Source organism: Nerophis lumbriciformis, linkage group LG09 (genome assembly GCF_033978685.3).
Source record: "Nerophis lumbriciformis linkage group LG09, RoL_Nlum_v2.1, whole genome shotgun sequence".
NCBI lineage: Eukaryota > Metazoa > Chordata > Actinopteri > Syngnathiformes > Syngnathidae > Nerophis > Nerophis lumbriciformis.
The window spans coordinates 25,226,622-25,240,470 of NC_084556.2; the positions used below are offsets into that span (position 1 = coordinate 25,226,622).

General features: G+C 39.4%; 1 protein-coding gene across 1 annotated transcript in view; it reads right to left on the bottom strand.

Moving 5' to 3' along the window:
• Positions 1-5,734: 5,734 nt before the first annotated feature.
• LOC133607461 (vascular endothelial zinc finger 1-like) overlaps positions 5,735-13,849 on the bottom strand; it is a 51,083-nt gene continuing 42,968 nt past the window's right edge. The window contains exons 3-5 of the mRNA XM_061962100.1: positions 13,025-13,094; positions 12,749-12,911; positions 5,735-8,338 (exon numbers count right to left, since the gene is read on the bottom strand). Of these exons, the coding sequence (XP_061818084.1) occupies positions 7,971-8,338; positions 12,749-12,911; positions 13,025-13,094 (601 nt within the window). The 3' untranslated portion in view covers positions 5,735-7,970. The remainder of the gene's footprint in view (positions 8,339-12,748; positions 12,912-13,024; positions 13,095-13,849) is intronic.

Consider the following 13,849-nt stretch of genomic DNA (forward strand, 5'->3'; position numbering starts at 1 on the left):
TTGAGTTTGAATGAGGTCGTTATGTCCTCGCAGCACAGACTCCATGGTGTCCAGCCAAGGAGCACAGCTTTGCCATCAGACTCTGAAAGTTATCAGCTGCAGTATAGAGGCACTTAACAGTTTTGCTTCTTATAATACTGTATCAAATTATTATTTTGTGAATCGGCCTAAAGGTCTCACAGGCCCCAACATTGGAGGACAAGGAATAGCTTAACACACGTTACATTATATTACACATACACATTAACACTAATGTTAATGTGTATGTGCATGTATTTAAATTTGGGGGGGGGGGGGAAATAATTATTATTATATATATATATATATATATATATATATATATATATATATATATATATATATATATATATATATATATATATATATATATATATATATATATGTCTTAATAAGGTTATCCAAAAAATAGTGCTCGATACCGTAGTAGAGCGCAATATATGTATGTGTGGGAAAAAAATCACAAGACTATTTCATCTCTACAGGCCTGTTTCATGAGGTGGGGTACCCTCAATCGTCAGGAGATTTTAATGGGAGCATTCGCATACCATGGTTTATATAGGGCACAGAGTGGGTGGGTACAGGCTGGCCTAGGGGCGTGGTGATTGGCTCATGTGTTACCTAGGAGGTGTTTCCGTCTATGGCGGCATGTTGTTACAATTTCGCTGCGCTTGTTGAGGGATGACAGCATGTGTTACCTAGGAGGTTTCTATGCTTGAAAGAGAAACTGTTTATTATTTACCGTCCAGACCTGTCATCCCTCAACAAGCGCAGCGAAATTGTAACAACATGCCGCCATAGACGGAAACACCTCCTAGGTAACACATGAGCCAATCACCACGCCCCTAGGCCAGCCTGTACCCACCCACTCTGTGCCCTATATAAACCATGGTATGCGAATGCTCCCATTAAAATCTCCTGACGATTGAGGGTACCCCCCCTCATGAAACAGGCCTGTAGAGATGAAATAGTCTTGTGATTTTTTTCCCACACATACATATATATATATATATATATATATATATATATATATATATATATATATATATATATATATATATATATATATATATATATATATATATATATATGGACACACCTTCTCATTCAACGGGTTTTCTTTATTTTAATGACTATTTACATTGTAGATTGTCACTGAAGGCATCAAAACTATGAATGAACACATTTGGAGTTATGTACTTAACAAAAAAAGGTGAAATAACTGAAAACATGTTTTATATTCTAATTTCTTCCAAATAGCCACCATTTGCTCTGATTACTGATTTGCACACTCTTGGCATTCTCTCGATGAGCTTCAATCAGTAGTCAGAGCAAAGGGTGGTTATTTAGAAGAAATTAGAATATAAAACATGTTTTCAGTTATTTCACATTTTTTTGTTAAGTACTCCATTCATAGTTGTGATGCCTTCAGTGACAATCTACAATGTAAATAGTCATGAAAATAAAGAAAAGACATTGAATGAGAAGGTGTGTCCAAACTTTTGGCCTGTTCTGTATACACAGGACTGTCTCAGAAAATTAGAATATTGTGATAAAGTCCTTTATTTTCTGTAATGCAACTAAAAACATGGAAATGTCATACATTCTGGATTCATTACACAACTGAAATATTGCAAGCCTTTTATTATTTTAATATTGCTGATTATGGCATACAGCTTAAGAAAACTCAAAAATCCCATCTCAAAAAATTAGAATATTTCCTCAGACCAAGTAAAAACTAAAGATTTATAACAGCAAAACAAAATCAAACATTTGAAAATGTCAATTAATGCATTCAGTACTTGGTTGGGAATCCTTTTGCACGGATTACTGCATCAATGCGGCGTGGCATGGAGGCAATCAGCCTGTGGCATTGCTGAGGTGTTATGGATGCCCAGGATGCTTCAATAGTGGCCTTTAGCTCATTTGCATTATTGGGTCTGGTGTCTTTCAGCTTCTTCTTCACAATACCCCACAAATGATCTATGGGGTTCAGGTCAGGGTAGTTGGCAGGCCAATCGAGGACAGTAATGCCATGGTCAGTACACCAGTTACTGGTGGTTTTGGCACTGCTGGATCATGCTGGAAAATTAAATCATCATCTCCATAGAGCTTTTCAACAGATGGAAGCATGTAGCCGTATACCGCTTATTCCCTTCTGGGTCGCGGGGGGCGCTGGAGCCTATCTCAGCTACAATGGGGCGGAAGGCGGCGTACACCCTAGACAAGTCGCCACCTCATCGCAGGGCCAAATGCCATAATCAGCAATATTAAAATAATAAAAGGCTTGCAATATTTCAGTTGATGTGTAATGAATCCAGAATGTATGACATTTTCATGTTTTTAGTTGCATTACAGAAAATAAAGGACTTTATCACAATATTCTAATTTTCTGAGACAGTCCTGTATATACATACGTACATATATATATATATATATATATATATATATATATATATATATATATATATATATATATGTATGTACGTATATATATATATATATATATATATATATATACACATATACATACATATATATACATATATATATATATATATATATATACTGTATATACACATACATATGCATATATGGGCGGCGTGGCGCAGTGGAGAGTGGCCGTGCGCGACCCGAGGGTCCCTGGTTCAATCCCCACCTAGTACCAACCTCGTCATGTCCGTTGTGTCCTGAGCAAGACACTTCACCCTTGCTCCTGATGAGTGATGGTCAGCGCCTTGCATGGCAGCTCCCTCCATCAGTGTGTGAATGTGTGTGTGAATGGGTAAATGTGGAAGTAGTGTCAAAGCGCTTTGAGTACCTTGAAGGTAGAAAAGCGCTATACAAGTACAACCCATTTATCATTTATCATTTATATACAGTATACTGTAGATAGACTCCTGCACCCCCCGCGACCACGAACGGGACAAGCGGTAGAAAATGGATGGATGGATATATATATAATATCAAGGCCCCGTGCAGTACCTCTGTGGACCCCCAGGGGTCACGCACCCCTTGTTGAAAACCTTTGTTTATGACCTTAGTGGGTGTGAGTATTGTAGTAATGGGTCGTTCCTGAACAATATGGCTTTTTGACATGAACATTTCTTCTTTCTTTTGTGACAAGTTAAAATGTGTGGTACCGAATACAAGGGCGACACCAGACATTCTGGGTCCCATGACAAAAAGAAAAAGGCCGCAAAAAAAAGCCTGACCTAAGCCTCGATAATTATCTTTGTGATTAACACATGCTTTCATATCAGTTGATATGTAAGTAGTGTAGATGTAAGTATTGAATGAGATTAAAATCAACAGTAAGTATATTAATACAGTGTTAATATTTGAGATAGGCTACAGCACCCCCCGCGACTCCGAAAGGGACAGGCGGTAGAAAATGGATAGATGGATATTTGAGTGGGACCCGTGCCCCTCTGTTGTGGAAAAGTTAGGCTCCGAGGTCAAAAAGGTTAAGAACCTCTGCTGCAGTATATAATGTATATTTTGTTGTGTTATGTAGATGTTGTGTTGTTTCATAGTAAATAGAACTGTAACAAGAATACTAACAATCTAATTGAGATGGGCTTTCTAGTTTCTCATTTTTTGTAGTGATCACTTCCATGTTGTGCATATCCATAAAACCATATATATAATAAACTTTGGTGATCATTTCTTATTTTTACATTACACATTAATATTCAATACATTTCGATCATAAATCCATTCAGATAGAAGAGAAAAACAAACAAACCTGAATTAAAAAAAAATGTTGTACCAATGATTGTCACACACACACTAGGTGTGGCGAAATTATTCTCCGCATTTGACCCAAAATGTTATGCGTGTTTTGTACTTTTTTTGAGATAAGAGCGGTTTCTTGGCAAATTGTTATGCTTTAAGTTGCAAGCAAACATTTTAATTAGGAGCATCCCCGCCATTAGCTGCTGTAGCAAATGTCAGAGTGAACCTCCGCCTCAAACATCTATGGCCTCACTCCGTAACATTAGCTTTCAGCTAGAGATGGACATAAATGTGTTTTCCAACAATGGGAAATAAGAAAATGAGTGTGAAGGACAGTGTTGAGAAGAAGAAGATGATGATATTAATTGATAAATAATAAAAAAAAAACATGTTGCTAACTTGGCGAAACAAGCCGCTGCAGCTAGTCTGCACCATACTGAAGCAGGAAAAGGTCCAAAACCAACCACAGATCTTAAAATAATACCCAAACATTATTATTACATTACTTCATACAACTACTACTACAACTACAATATTCTTTTGTATAGATTTTGTACAATGTCATCATCTAAAAGTGTACTTTTCTCATAAAGATTGTGTTATTTTAGAGTGTCCGCCCTGAGATTAGGTAGGTCGTGAGTTCTAACCCTGTCCGAGTCATACCAAAGACCATAAAAATGGGACCCATTACCTCCCTGCTTGGCACTCAGCATCAAGGGTTGGAATTGGGGGTTAAATCAACTAAAATGATTCCCGGGCGCGGCCACCGCTGCTGCTCACTGCTCCCCTCACCTCCCAGGGGGTGAGGGTGATGGGTCAAATGCAGAGGATAATCTCACCACACCTAGTGTGCGTGTGACTATCAGTGGTACTTTAGTTTTGTGAGGGCGTGCACCAGTTAAATTGATTTCAAACAATTCCAATGGGAGATGTCGATTTGAGATACGAATGTTTTGAGTTAGGAGCTCCATCGCAAAACCAGTTAAGCACATAAGTTGAGGTACCACTGTATTTTGTGATATTAGAGTAAAATACCATTTTATGTACATAATTAAAACACGCAGAGACCTATGCTCCTTCCACAACCTTGACGGGGCAAATTATCAGCCAAGCACTCACATACAATAAGACGTATTTGCCATTACATATTATCATTGACAGAGCAGGAAGGGGCTAGGAAAAATGTCAGTAAAATTCCATGCGAAGCACTGTCATCCATTATTTGACACGTGATACGCGCTGCTTCATGCAAAACGGACTCTACGCACAGTGCATGTTTCGCCTGTAGGGAGGGGCGGCCCTGGAAACAAGCTGTACACTGACTACTCTAGAGTGTAACCACATTCATGTCAATATTGTCCCTTATATATGTACCGCAATAGAAATGGTTGCTGATATGAAGGGTATACTCGCTGGCTGGTTAGAAATGATCTAGTTTGCCGTTTAACGTTGCTAAATAGTCATGTTGCTTCACAGGAAGGAAGGAGTATGTGCTTATCTTTCACACGACAGTGCTTGTGTCGAGTCGCCTGTTGGACAATTGCATCATGTGACTGAATGGCAGTTATTTTTTCTTTAGGAATCCATGTTCCAAATATGAGCAACTCAAAAAGCATGGTGAAATGAAAAAATAAAAATAAATAAACAACCCTCACCTTGTTTGTTCTTCATCTTTCCTTTCTCCTCTGAATTCCTTGATAATTAGACTGACATAAATCTAATGTATATTGGGTGTGAATAAGGCAATGCTCATATAGGCACTAACCAGCTTGAGAGTCCCTCAGCTGAAGAACACATGATCCTGTCCTTGTCCAAAAGCCTTCTTAAGCTGTTTAAAGGGTTGTGCTATCAGGCGTAGCAAAGAACTAACACCTTCAGACTAAAGGAGATTGAAGACAATCCTGCAGAGGATTTCCCATCAAGCTACCTTGCAGCAATCTTGTGTTCCTTGGCCATCTTATAATTGTACACATTCCCTATAAGACATTTTTAAACTACTTGCTGCTATGAGATAATTGATGTCAACATTACAATGCAATCAATGCAGGGCCTCATGTTTAACTATTATGATCACAAGTCGCCATCTGCTGGACAACTGTATACTGCACGTTTGGATGCCAGCTGCTGCAAATGACTAGTTGGCTATTTAGTTTAAGTGCTTTGTGCAATATTCCTTGTTTGGTTCTACAAAATAAAAGGAAGCAGACCACTTTATATGTATGTGCCTGGCAACAAAATGTGTAGTTTGCTCAGCAGTATTTTAAGAATACACACATGATGGTTTTCTTTTATTCAGACAACCCAAATAAAAGGCACATAACATTGCGCAATGTTCATGTAATAATTGGACACTTTTTTTTTTTGCTGAAATGCAGGAATGTTTGATCGATCTTTCCGCTAACCAGAAAGCTTGTTTCTAGTATATACAAAATTACCATTGTTAATGTTCTAATACAAAATGTTTTATTATAAAAAGTGTTATTTTATCTTCCACATCTATCTTCACTACTGTATCCTCAGACCTAAAATAGTGTTGTACAAAGATATACATTCAAAAGTTTTCACAAAAAAGGTCATGGAGTTTTCAATTTGCTTTAAAAATACAGAGTGTTCAATTCGACAGTTTATCACATTAATTGCTCAAATTTGGCAAATAAGCTATTTATAGTGTATCTACGTCATACAGTAAGAAAAATACACTATTTTGTTAAAAACAAAAAGTCATGCATATTGCATTTTTTTCAGTGTAAACTGAAAGTCTCCAATAGTTGCACCACTGTCGAGACAACAAGGCATTCTTGAAAAATATGTCTTAACAGCTATAGTGTTTGGGCGCATGCAATGTCAGTCTCAATTTTGAAAATCTTTGCTGCCTGAGACTGATGTTTTTCTTTAAAAAAAATATCAAATGTACAGTAGGTATGCCATAACACAGCAAAGAATCATCTCAATGGACGGTTATGCTTTAAAAACTATCATCGTCCCTGATGGAAATAGGGCAGTGTGTACCAAAACTCTTCTTCATGCAACATCTGCTAATAACGATAAACTATAAAGGCTGGAAAAATATCCGCCCAGTTCAACATTTCATTCATCAATTTGAGATGCTGACAAATCGCAGCTTGAAATGTGGAATATGGCAAACAAATAATAGAACCTGCTTGCGGTCTAAGATATTCCAGTGCGAACAATATCACTAACAACAACTACAAAAAAAACATGTTTACATAAGCCACTCAGTCGTGCACCTCAAATAAAAATAAATGGATTTGTCGTGGAAGGCTATGGAGAAGAATCTCCAAGTGGAAGTAAACACTGGTGATTGTTACACCGATGACATTTTTTGTTCTGACAAAAACAATTCCTACGGTACCAAATGCTTTTCCAAAAGTAATACAAACGAAGCAATCCCAGAATGAACATGTGTAGTATATATTCCTCCGGAGATTTCCTGAGTGAGGCTTTTTGGGGCATTAGGATATAAAGTAAACAAAAAAGATCTCGATAGGAGTGAGACGTCAACTAATACTGCTGCTCTTCACCTGTGTAAAACATGTGTTCAGTGCAAGACTCCATCCACTCCGACTACATTGGGGGAAACCAATAAAAGCTACCATAGAACATATAAACAAGCCTTCATGAGCCGAAAACAAATAGAAAAATACAAACATTTCATAGTCGAGGACAAAAAAAGGTAAAAACCTAAAACATGAAAATACATTACTATGTCAAATGTACATGTTAGCTGTACCTCAAGAGTGTAGTAACTATCTGAGAAGCACATGGAAGCTGCTGTCCCTTTTTACTATGCTCATTTCCTACATTAAATATGGATTAGCAGGCTATAGTAAACAACGTAAGAGAGCAATCTATGGATGATGTTTCAGTTCATCCACCTGGTCTCCCCTGTTAGGATCAAAACAACCGCTTCACCTCATCTGGCCTGTCATGGCACACATCACAGTTTCAGCACTCCAAACAACTATGCTAAGTCCTAAACTTGTCTTCATTTAAGGTCAGTCCTACTTGGTTTCTACTCAAGTGTTGCGCCTCTCCAGTCATGTAAAATTTGACTCGAGAGCGCCCCCTGGCTGCACACCTCATGGACAACAGCATCCACGCTCACTTGATGTAGAGGGGAAAAAAGTTCAGTAGGGAATGAAAAAAAAGAGCTGGGCTGAGTTTCGCCTTGTGGTTAAATGCTCCTTTTGCTTTTACCAATGCGGGGAAGACGGCAGGACTTGGGACAGGAAAGGCATGCTGTCTACTGGTCTCATGGCAATATTGAGCGGGCCGGCAATATTCATTGCCATGGGGGTGGTTATTGCGACCGAGTGGGCGATATTCATGGGCGCAGAGGAGGGGATGTTGACAGAGGCGATGTTGACGGGCCCGGTGATGGTGACCGGGTGCTGGAGGCTAACCGGTGACGTGATGTTGACCGTGTTGGTGCTGATGTTCATCTGCGCCGCTATGGTGACGGCGTGGTGGTGGTTGGCGTTGCCGCGGTTCATCCCCGAGGAGATGGGAGCTGAAATGCTCACGGGGGTAGCGGAGGCCGAGTTGCAGACCTCGTTGCCGTCTGGAGAGGAAGAAGGAAGAGTCGTTAAATATTTGCTTTGCTACAGACCAACAGTGTATGGGGTTGAACAATCAAGAATTCTAACAAAACCGAAGAAGAAACTGCAACTCTAAAGTGATACAAATGTCATTGCAAGATGGTCAGAACTCAACTGGACGGGTTAAATAAATCGTGTAGACAAAAACTTAAGGATATTATAAACGGCCTCTACATGACACAGATGATAAGCAGCCCTACTAGAATTACACATTCCTCCCGAACCTTGCTGGATTTGGTATTTACTAATAAACCTGATCACATTAAAAAAACGTACAATTTAGTAACAGGCTGATCAGACCATAACATCACACTGATAACACGGAAGTTGTCAAGATTTAGGCATCACAGCCAAAAAGGTATACAAAAGTGCTTGCCCTATACCTCTAAAAAAGACCAACACTTACGAGAGAACAAACTTAAAACTGTCCCATTGGATAAGCACCGAACATGCCTGTGATGACTTAATGACAAAAATCGTATAGCTCGGTTGGTAGAGCGGCCGTGCCAGCAACTTGAGGGTTGCAGGTTCGATCCCCACTTCCGCCATCCTAGTCACTGCTGTTGTGTCCTTGGGCAAGACACTTTACCCACCTGCTCCCAGTGCCACCCACACTGGTTTAAATGTAACTTAGATATTGGGTTTCACTATGTAAAGCGCTTTGAGTCACTAGAGAAAAGCGTTATATAAATATAATTCACTTCCCTTCATCAAATAGATTATCTGTAAGTACACTAAAACAAAACTCAGAAAGAAAAGTGCTAAAATAAAAATACCTTGGATTAATGAAACAATTTGGACTCTAATGAAAAATCGGGACTCAGCTCTCAAAAAGCTATTAAAACAGGTCTAAAAACACGGATCGTATGATTTTTAAGTTTGAGGAATAAAGTTAAAACGCTGCTGCGGAAGGCTACGGCTGACTTTCACTTAGAATTCATCAAAGCTGCAAAAGGGAACATTAGACAGTTATGGAAAAGTATTGACAAACTCACTGGAAGAGAGCAAACAAGAAACAACACTGTAACATTACATTTCGATGGCATTACTGTCTCAGACAGTCTGGACATAAGTAATAATTTTAATGAACATTTCATCCAGTCTGTACAAACTCTGAATAAAAACTTCCCTCAAAATCAGTGTAAAGAATTGCCATTTATTCAGGATGGACTAAGTTTAGAATTAATAAATGAAACAAATGTAAACAAAATCCTCTCCACATTATCAAGCTTGCGATCTAGAGATGTATACGGTTTGGCCACTTTCTTCCTAAAAACGTATTAAGATAATCTTACTGCTCCTATAACAACATTGATAAATCAATGATTAACACAAAACACTTTCCCTACCACGTTGAAAACTGCCACTATCATCTCAATCCATAAAGCAGGAAATAAACAAGACATCAACAACTACAGACCAATTAGCCTTCTCCCGGTTACATCCAAAGCAATAGAAAAAGTGATCGTTGAGCAACTCACAGAACATCTGGACTATGAAGACCTCCTACATCCCATGCAGTTTGGGTTTCGGGCAAATCACTACACCGAAACTGCATGTTGCCTTCTACTAGAAACAATAAAACAAAACCTTGACAAAGGAGGTGTAGTTGGAGCAATTTTCTTAGACCTCCGCAAGGCATTCGATACAGTCAGTCACCCCAAATTACTTACAAAATTAACAACTTTTAAACACACACTTCTGACAAGCTTCTGGTTGAATTTTTGACCACTCCTCTTGACAAAATTGGTGCAGTTCAGCTAAATGTGTTGGTTTTCTGACATGGACTTTCTTCAGCATTGTCCACACGTTTAAGTCAGGACTTTGGGAAGGCCATTCTAAAACCTTAATTCTAGCCTGATTTAGCCATTCCTTTACAACTTTTGACGTGTGTTTGGGGTCATTGTCCTGTTGGAACACCCAACTGCGCCCAAGACCCAACCTACGGGCTGATGATTTTAGGTTGTCCTGAAGAATTTGGAGGTAATCCTCCTTTTTTATTGTCTCGTTTACTCTCTGTAAAGCACCAGTTCCATTGGCAGCAAAACAGGCCCAGAACATAATACTTCCACCACCATGTTTGACGGTAGTAATGGTGTTTTGTTTTTTTTTCTTTTCATCCGACATCACATGGACAAAGGTAAGACCTTCTGGAGGAAAGTTCTGTGGTCAGATGAAACACAAATTGAGCTGTTTGGCCACAATACCCAGCAATATGTTTGGAGAAGAAAAGTTGACGCCTTTAATCCAAGGAACACCATTCCCACCGTCAAGCATGGTGGTGGTAGTATTATGCTCTAGGCCTGTTTTGCTGCCAATGGAACTGGTGCTTTACAGAGAGTAAATGGGACAATGAAAGAGGAGGATTACCTCCAAATTCTTCAGGACAACCTAAAATCATCAGCCCGTAGGTTGGGTCTTGGGCACAGTTGGGTGTTCCAACAGGACAATGACCCCAAACACATGTCAAAAGTGGTAAAGGAATGGCTAAATCAGGCTAGAATTAAGGTTTTAGAATGGCCTTCCCAAAGTCCTGACTTAAACATGTGGACGATGCTGAAGAAACAAGTCCATGTCAGAAAACCAATAAATTTAGCTGAAAGGGGAACATTATCACCAGACCTATGTAAGCGTCAATATATACCTTGATGTTGCAGAAAAAAGACCATATATTTTTTTAACCGATTTCCGAACTCTAAATGGGTGAATTTTGGCGAATTAAACGCCTTTCTAATATTCGCTCTCGGAGCGATGACGTCACAACGTGACGTCACATCGGGAAGCAATCCGCAATTTTCTCGAACACCGAGTCAAATCAGCTCTGTTATTTTCCGTTTTTTCGACTGTTTTCCGTACCTTGGAGACATCATGCCTCGTCGGTGTGTTGTTGGAGGGTGTAACAACACGAACAGGGACGGATTCAAGTTGCACCAGTGGCCCAAAGATGCGAAAATGGCAAGAAATTGGACGTTTGTTCCGCACACTTTACCGACGAAAGCTATGCTACGACAGAGATGACAAGAATGTGTGGATATCCTGCGACACTCAAAGCAGATGCATTTCCAACGATAAAGTCAAAGAAATCTGCCGCCAGACCCCCATTGAATCTGCCGGAGTGTGTGAGCAATTCAGGGACAAAGGACCTCGGTAGCACGGCAAGCAATGGCGGCAGTTTGTTCCCGCAGACGAGCGAGCTAAACCCCCTGGATGTCTTGGCTCACACCGTCCCTTATGCCACCGAAGATGATCAAGAGAAGAATATCGACCCTAGCTTCCCTGGCCTGCTGACATGAGGGTATGTCTACAGAATATATTAACTGATGAAAATTGGGCTGTCTGCACTCTCAAAGTGCATGTTGTTGTCAAATGTATTTCATATGCTGTAAACCTAGTTCATAGTTGTTAGTTTCCTTTAATGCCAAACAAACACATACCAATCGTTGGTTAGAAGGCGATCGCCGAATTCGTCCTCGCTTTCTCCCGTGTCGCTGGCTGTCGTGTCGTTTTCGTCGGTTTCGCTTGCATACGGTTCAAACCGATATGGCTCAGTAGCTTCAGTTTCTTCTTCAATTTCGTTTTCGCTACCTGCCTCCACACTACAACCATCCGTTTCAATACATGCGTAATCTGTTGAATCGCTTAAGCCGCTGAAATCCGAGTCTGAATCCGAGCTAATGTGGCTATAGCTTGCTGTTCTATGCGCCATGTTTGTTGTGTTGGCTTCACTATGTGACGTCACAGGAAAATGGACGGGTGTAAAATCAGGCACTTTGAAGCTTTTTTTAGGGATATTGCGGGATGGGTAACATTTTGAAAAAAACTTCGAAAAATAAAATAAGCCACTGGGAACTGATTTTTAATGGTTTTAACAATTCTGAAATTGTGATAATGTTCCCCTTGAAGTGCACCAATTTTGTCAAGAGGAGTGGTCAAAAATTCAACCAGAAGCTTGTCAGAAGCTTGTGGATAGCTACAAAAAAATGTGCCTTAATGCAGTGAAACTTGCCAAAGGACATGTAACCAAATATTAACATTGCTGTATGTATACTTTTGACCCAGCAGATTTGGTCACATTTTCAATAGACCCATAATATATTCATAAAAGAACCAAACTTTATGAATGTTTTTGTGACCAACAAGTATGTGCTCCAATCCCTCTATCACAAAAAAATAAGAGTTGTAGAATTGATTAGAAACTCAAGACAGCCATGACATTATGTTCTTTACAAGTGTATGTAAACTTTTGACCACGACTGTATCTGTCTTTGAGCTTATGTCTATTAATGACTTGAGCAACGGCTATTTAGGGAATAACATGACATTTGTCAACTGCACGTCAGACTACTGTCCAGATATGACCACAAATACTGTACCTTTGTTACAAGGGTTAAAGTTGGTTTGTCCGTGAGTCTTCAGATGGCTGGTGATGTAGGCAGCACTCAGCATCTTCCCACAGATGCTGCAGGTCACCTTGCCCTCGTGTCTGATCATGTGAGAACGCAGTCGGTCTTTGGTGGCAAAAGCAGAGGTACAAGCCTGCAGGCACACACACAAACGCACACGCACACACGGAAAAGGTTAAGTGAGTGTAATCACAATTATGAAAATGAGGTCGTCTGTCAGGTGGACACAGGTATATGGGCTCTTACCGTCACTTGACATTTGAACGGCCGTTCAGAAGAATGAACATGCTTTACGTGGCAACTCAAGTGGTCTGGTCTGCAAAAACAACAAATAAGAATCATTTTCAAAACGGATTTATCCCTGGTCAAGAGGCGGGTCATTGAGACTCAGCAAATACACATGCTCTAAAATGCTAAGGCTAACTGCACCTGAACACATATTTAAAAACTATACATTTCCCCGACTGCGTTGGTAAAAATATGTCCATTTAGAATATTATACATTTTTTTCCATCGCTGTCCACATAAAAATACATTTACCGGCTGTCCTGTTTATTTTTCACAACGCCTGAAAAAGCTAAACTGACTTGGCCGTGCATTCTAACGCCTCTGGTTATCGATATATCAAAGTATTAGATGTACAATGATGTGCATATTATCTTTAAAATCAGTACACTTATAATTAAACGAAGTCAAGAAAGCACCATTATTTTTTTATTTTTTTAGCACACCTCAAATGTTAAGGCACACACACGCTTGTCTACTATGAAGAGGGGTGGGGGGAGTCATATTTCTCCCAGGGTACTATTGAAGTCTAAAAACATGAGATAGTTTTGCTCATATCTTACAAAAACACTGGTTGAGATTTTCTAAAAGCTCAGTTTTTAAGAAAAAAACATACTACATTTACATGTGGATGCTAGGTCAAAAACCAATTAAAAATGTGTTTTTAAAATATCAATATTTATGTGGACCAAGCCTAAGTAGCAAAGACAGAAACAACCCATTGTTGCACTTAATTTTTTTGTATTTTCATTTTTACTTAATCATGTTCATGCTAAAATTGCTCGC